The sequence below is a fragment of the Arvicanthis niloticus genome, chromosome 6 (genome assembly GCF_011762505.2).
Source record: "Arvicanthis niloticus isolate mArvNil1 chromosome 6, mArvNil1.pat.X, whole genome shotgun sequence".
Taxonomy (NCBI): Eukaryota; Metazoa; Chordata; class Mammalia; order Rodentia; family Muridae; genus Arvicanthis; species Arvicanthis niloticus.
In genome coordinates, this window is record NC_047663.1 from 91,826,467 (window position 1) to 91,833,582 (window position 7,116).

At 50.4% G+C, this 7,116-nt stretch overlaps 1 protein-coding gene across 1 annotated transcript; it reads right to left on the reverse strand.

Moving 5' to 3' along the window:
- Positions 1 to 1,096: 1,096 nt before the first annotated feature.
- Positions 1,097 to 6,224, reverse strand: LOC117710751 (testisin). Its single transcript, XM_034505929.2, has 6 exons — positions 6,080 to 6,224; positions 5,952 to 5,978; positions 5,496 to 5,661; positions 4,635 to 4,918; positions 1,703 to 1,857; positions 1,097 to 1,419 (listed from the first exon to the last, which is right to left on the reverse strand). The coding sequence occupies exons 1-6, from the start codon at positions 6,183 to 6,185 to the stop codon at positions 1,180 to 1,182; spliced, it is 978 nt and encodes a 325-aa protein (XP_034361820.1). The 5' UTR covers positions 6,186 to 6,224; the 3' UTR covers positions 1,097 to 1,179.
- Positions 6,225 to 7,116: the final 892 nt, after the last annotated feature.

Genomic DNA, 7,116 nt, shown 5'->3' on the forward strand with positions numbered 1-7,116 from the left:
GTGACCTACCTTTGGTTTTGACATGTTCCCTTGAACCACCATCTGCCTCCTTTCCACTTATCCCCTGAGCCCTCACCAACTTTTCCAAAAATTAACTAGAGGACATAAATAAGCCAGCCTCATGGCTGCCCCCTCCCTGATGGTCAGTGATGGACATGCAGGAGGTTACTCTACATGGAGGAGGTCACACAGCAGGGACTTTGGCTTTTTCCATGACCTCAGGCCCTGGTTTAAATATGGATGGTTGATGGGTCAGAGTGAGGTTGCCTAGCCAGGGAACCTCCTAGAATATCCTAGAGACTTCAGTTCATGTCCATCTTGCCGCCTTCCTTCCATCTCCTTTGGTTCTTAGACACTGCAGTCCAGAACAGAAGTCCAATGGGGCTTGATCATACACTTCACCCCAGAGCGTCAGTTCTGGTGCTGTGAGCCATGATCAGAAAAAGCTCCTGAAGAGTCTGAGGGTGCAGTGCCTGGCACACTATGTACTGGTCCCTCATCAACAAAAGGTGAGGTTTGTGGGTGCTGAGATTCCAGAACCAGGAAGGAGAGGTGACCAGAGTACCTCAGCCCATGTCTCAAAAAGAAGACGGGAAGATTTACTGAGCAGTTTCCCCCATGCCCCTTTCACCATTTTTAAAAATTATTTATGTTTTATGTACTTTATTATTTATGAGTGTTCTATTTGTATGCATGCCTGCATGCCTGCATGCCTGCATGCCAGAAGAGGGCATCAGATCCCATTACAGATGGTTGTGAGCCATCATGTGGTTCTGAACTCCCATTCAGTGTGTTGAGGGAACCCAGCCTGTGCCATTAGGAGCAGAGACCACAACCACTCACTCTCCTGGGTGCTAGTCTTTGAAGAAGATGCATGATCCTCCTGCCTCGGTCTCCCATGTTCTGGAGTTACAGGTGCATGCCACCACACCCAGCCATAAATAGTGATTTCTGTAATTGCACTAAACAAAGGGGATGCTACTGTTTGCAACCAAAACTTGGTTAATGCAGGTGGGTCAAGATTATAGGGGTTACATATATGAGAGAAATAGAGGGGCCTCAACAGGAGGCTATCTAAGTTCAAAGAAAGACAGGAAGATATCAACATGTTTATTAGCAAGCAAGATACAAAAGAAACACACCCTGACCCCACAGGTGAACTGCTTTGCACACATGGGCTCAGGCAGGCCTCAGCAGAGAGGAAGCCCAGGCCAGAGTAAGAAGCAGCAGCAGGGGAGTTGGGTCAGGTCTGGGCATCCCATTGCGGATCATGGTAGACCGGATCCAGCTGTAGTGATGACTGATGTTGGTATAGACTCCAGGGCGATTGGGCCGACCACAGCCTATTCCCCAGCTCACAACTCCAACCTGATACCACACAGTATCCTGGTCGCAGACCAAGGGTCCTCCTGAGTCACCCTGAGGAGCAGCATAGGTAAGCCTGGCCTAGAGGGTGACAAGTGGGACCAGGAGAGAAGCTAGGGGAGAAGGGGGTGCTGTGGGGCTGGTAGTCTGGCTGAGTATCCTACTCCTTGTCCTGACAGTAGTGGTCCCTCAGTTTCTTCATCAGCAAAGTGGGGCCATAGTCTATATCCCAAGATGAAATGAGGTCCTATATGAAACCTCTGTTGGGTGGAAGTTGGAGCTAGGGATGGTAGGATCCTGGGCCCAGAAAAGCATGGTGGTACGAGATGACACTTACAAAGCAGGCGTCCTTGCCACCTTCAGGAGTGCCAGCACAAACCATGTCTCCCCAGATGTTCGTGCGGAAGTCTGGCTTTTTGTACAGATGGTTACACATGGTGTTGTTGATGATAGCTACCTGCACTTCCTGGAGGGTGTTGGGAAGTGACAGACCTGTGTGGGGAATGGAAGACAGAAAGACGGACCCCTGGATCCTTTTCTCCTGGAAGGAATGGCATAAGGTGTGGGGACAGGGTTGTCCTGGGGCACCTACTGTGCCTGAGACATCACTGTCAATGGCTCCCAGCTGCAGCCCCATGCTAACATCATGGGTGATCAACAGTATCACAGGACTCAGTGGATGGAAGCATTGTCAATGTCATCCTTTGAGGCTGGATGTAGAATGTACATGAAGTCACTGCCTAAGCTGGCAACCAAATTATGTACAGGGGAAGGAACTGGAGTGGATGCAGCAAGTCAAGTCCTGCAGAGACATCCAGAGACCAGGGAGAGCAGCTCTATGCTGCCCTTTCCTTCTAGGATATTCTTGGGCCTGAGCCAAGAGCCCTAAAGCAGCTCTAGAATAAAACAGTTATCAGGATACAATAATTTAAAGAACATTGGACGAGAGCCCCATTACTAGCGCGCACTGGGGAACTGTCAGCTCCTGGTGTGAACTCACATCACTGGATCCCTAAGTCGAGGCTCCAGGCATTGTCAACTCTGCAGAGGATGACAAGAGCCACAGTGACTGTTTCCTGTCCTCTGAGATCGCAGAGGACAAGTGCTCTACTAAGCCAGCAAGATTGTCATCTACTTAACAGAAGAGGAAACTGAGGCACAGTTCAGCCAAGTGTCTTGTTCAAACTGTCCCAGCTAACACACAGCAAGAAAATGTTTGCCCAGGTCCAGGGTGAACAGAAGTATATTCACACCAGAGGTGTGCTGCCTGCCTCGTGTGCACCAAGACTAAGAATGAAGCCAGGGCTCAAAGAGACAACCCCCACCACCACACCCATCCATTTCACACCTGGAATGTGGGCAGCAAAGTGGGTCTGGAATGGGTCCTAGGCTCACCCCTCTACACGAAGGAAATGGTCTCCTACCAAACAGACAGACTGAGCATTGAGTTCTCTTCTCCCTGCCAGTCCCAGCTGTATGACCTTGGGGAACTCCCTTATGCTGTCTGAGCCATGGAACCTGGCCTTACCTCCTTTTACTAGTTCTGGGGCCTTGGACATTTTTCCTAACACTCTTAATTTCCTCAGATATAAAGTGGATGTAAAACTGCACAAGCAAGATGGCTCAGTGGGTAACGGCCATCAAGCCTAATTTTGATCGCCAAGACCTACATGGCAAAAGGAGAGGACAACTCTCACACGTGGGCCATTGCATGAACTTGTGCCCCCATCACATGCAAAACATAGGGCTGGAGAGACAGCTCAGCAGTGAAGAGCACTTACAGCCCTTTCAGAGAATGTGGGTTCAGTTCCCAGTACCCACAGGGGGCTCACAATCACCTTGTAGCTCTGGCTCCAGGAGAGCCGAAGCCCTACTGGCCTCTGCAGGTATTTCATGCATGTGCTTTACATACATACATACATACATACATACATACATACATACATACATGCATATACTCAAGTCCACAAACACATAAATTTTTGTTGTTGTTTTGTTTTTTGGTTTTTTTTTTTTCAAGAAAGGGTTTCTCTGTGTAGCTTTGGCAGTCCTAGAACTCACTATGTAAACCAGACTGGCCTTAAACTCACAAAGCTCTGCCTGCCTCTGTCTCCTGAGTGCTGGGATTAAAGGTGCCACCACTGCCTGCCCCTTCCCCCTTGTAAAATAAATGTTTTTAAAACAAAATAAATAGATGTAATCCCTCTAAAGGGGGCTGGCAAGATGGCTCAGAAGTTAAGAGCACTGCCTCAATCATGAGGACTGGAGTTAGGATCCCAGCACTCCTGAGAGGCTCACAAACACCTCTAACTTCAGTGCCTGGGGATCCCACACCCTCTTCTATCCTCTGTGAGCATCTGCACACACATGCACATCACTGAGACATGCCCACACATACAAATCAAACACTTTAAATCCTTTTCTTAAAATTATACTCTTGGGCTAGGGAGCTGGTTCCAAAGGACCCAGGTTCAATTCCCAGCACCCATATAGCAGCTCACAACTGTCTATGACTCCAGCTCTAGGGGATTTGAGACACACACCTGCAGGCAAAACACTCAGATAGATAAAAAAATAATAATAATAAAATGAAGTTAAAAAAATTATGCTGTTGCCTTGATGCACCAGAGTCCCCATGCCTGCAGCAGTGCCAAGCATGTGCATGACCTGCAGGAAAGGGGTCAAATCTACCACTAATACTCGTGCTAGGGGGCATTGCAGAGATGGAACAGGTCAGAGAGAACTGAGCTGAGTCACTCCTGGCACAAAGGACATGCCCCAGAATGGGGGCTGTAAACCCTAGGACAATTAGACTGTTCTCAGTGCTTCTTGGTGTGGGGTGGAGCTTTGTGTAGGGTTTCCTGTTGAGCTGCAGATTAGACCCTCTGTAGACCTCCAAAGGGATTTCAGTGGTGGGTCAAGCCTAGAGGGGAGTGCACAGTCGGAACTGGGATGGATGGGGCAGGCACAGAGGAGCGCGGTTCCTGCTGCTCACTTATGATTGGTGCCCGCCGAGGTGGGAAGATCATAGAAGCAATGTTGTAGAAGCCATCCTACAGGTACTATGAGGTCCCCACCCCCTCAGGCCTCCCTGGCACCTCTGAGTTCCTGTCTGGAAGGAAAGGACTGGTTCCTGCCCTCCTTGCAGGCAGAAGTAAGGAAAAGAAACAAGAAAATGTTGAGTGAGCTCAGGGAGGGAGAGCCAGGGTTAATGTGGAAGAAGAATAGGGTAGCGCCCCTCTCCCCAACCCGTCTGTACCCAGCCTCACTCTCATCCTCTCCAATAGCCCCCCAGCCGGTCACCCAGCAGTCAGTTCGGTTCTCAAACTTGTATGTGGAGTTCAGGAGGCAGATGGGCTGGATGAAGTTACTGTAGGTGACAGGAGATGACAGCTTCAACAGGGCTATATCATAGGGATACCACTCCGTGTACTTGGGGCTCAGGAAAATATCTTCTATTTGATAACGGTTGGAATAGGCCTGTAGGTTCCAGAGAGATGGCCTGGAAGTCAGCTCACCAAACTGGACTGTCCAATCAAAAGGATCATTGTCCCTGCCAGAGAAGGAGAGAGCAGTTCAAGCCACCTGAGCTCTGCCAGGCCTCTCTCTGAGGCGACACTGTAGAGCACCACGTCTTGTTCATCCTTAGCATGACGGCCCTGTCCTTATGGGCCACAACACCTCCTAGAGGGGCCACAGGACCCGGACAGGCTGGAAACAGTCCTTGCTCCTGGGCACTGAGAGTGAAGGGGCTGAAGAGTGGTTACCCCAGTGGTCCTGTCGTCTGTTGAAGCAACCCCCAAAACAGAGGGCGAGCCTGGGGGAGCCCTTGTGTAGTCCCCAGTGGGGCTGAGCAAATGCGGGAACTTGTGTGGGGATGTTCGGGAAGGACTTAAGGAAGGAAGAAGAGCAGTCAAAACACTCAAAGGGAACGAGAATGTCCTGAAAGAACATTCTAGAAGAACTGAAAGAGGGTTCCCTCCAGGGGGCGTTAATGTAAAATCTTACCAATTTAATCCATCACAGCTACTTCTGAGGCTACACTAAAATGCTTACTCAGGTGTCAAATTCAGGGCCAAAATTACTAACCTTCCCACCCCTCAGCTGCCCGGGCTTGACTCCAGACTCACTTTTGGAAGCAGTGGGCAGCTGTAAGCACCCAGCGGCGGTTGAGCAAGGTTGCGCCACACAAGTGGTTGCCCCATACACGCAGGCTCCCTTGCCATGGCCAGCGGCCAAGCTCAGAATCCTCGCCACCCACTATACGTGAAGGGATGGTCCTGTGACCGCAGGGCCCTGTGAGGAGGATCAGACCGGAGCAGAGATTCCCACCCCCACCCCCACCCCCACTGAAACTTTTAGCTATGGGGCAAAGGAAGGGAGGGACTTCCTGAGGATCTGCTGGGACACTCCCCAAGTTATCAGTGTGCACCTGCCCCCAACTCCCTCCCCCCCCCCCCGGGGCAGGGGTGTGCATTACAATCAAACACAGTTGAGTTCTCGTTTCTGGGGCAAAGGAGAGGAATACTTGAAGTGCACCCCCGCCCCCGACGCAGAAACACGGAAACACATCCTGAGCCTCTTACCTGACAATAGGTCGGGTTCCTGCACTTCTGTGTGGAAGGGAGAGAAGAATAAGCGACCCTTCACCTTCACTTCCCCATCTGCCTGTCACTGGTCCCAATCCCACAACTGTACCCCCAGGGCAGCTCACCGGGTTTCTCGGAATCCACAGGTTCCACCTGCAAATAGGTTGACTGTAAGGCCACCGCCGCTACAACCACCAGCAGTGGCACCAACGTCTTGCCCCGCGCGCTCATGGCCACCTCTCCTGCCACCTGGCACCCCCTCTTACTTCCTGCTACGCCAGGCCCGCGCCCACTCTGGGGAAGACACAGATCCCTAGGCCTAAGGGCTGTCTGGGGACCATGGTGCCCTAACACTGTCTTCCAGGGCATTCATTATAGCTGATGACACCTTAGCAACCTTAGAGAACCGGAGAAGTTCTTGTGTCATCTGAGCTCAGGGGGTGCCCGTTGCCTCTCCTGTTGCTCTATGTCCCCTGCCCACGACTTCCTCCAGGATCAAGCTTAGCCGGAGGTCCCCTCAGGAAGGTCCGTGAGCACTTCTGAGGCCTTTCCTTGTTGGGATCAGCAAAGAACTTGCTCCTTCACAGGACTTTGTGGGCGAAAACGAGGCGGCACCTGGGCTTTCTCCCTTAGCAGGGCAAACCCCGAGCCTGGGCGGCTTAGACTACCGCTGCTGGCAATAGCCTTCCTCCTAGACGCATCTTTTAAAATGTATTTACTTTTCTTTTTACTTGTTCTCTATCTTCGTTGTTTTTGTCGTTGTTTTTCTTTTTGAGATAGTGATTTATTTTGTGTCCCACACTGGACTCAAGTTTATGACACTCAGCCAGGGTTTCCTCTGTACTAGATTTACAGACATGTGTGTCCTAGAATTTCTTCACACACACACAGACACACACACACACAGACACACACACACACCTAAAGACTATCAAAAGATTTTAAAACATACAGAGAGATTTTTTTTTGTTTGTTTATTGTTTTTGTTTTTCTGTACAGGGTTTCTCTGTGTAGCCCTGGCTATCCAAGAACTCACTCTAGATCAGGCTGGCCTGGAATTCACAGAGATCTGCCTGCATCCTGACTGGAATGAAAGACGCGTGCTACCACCACCCAGCAGAGAGAAAGATTTTAACTAAACATTTATTTTCTCTTTTCTGTG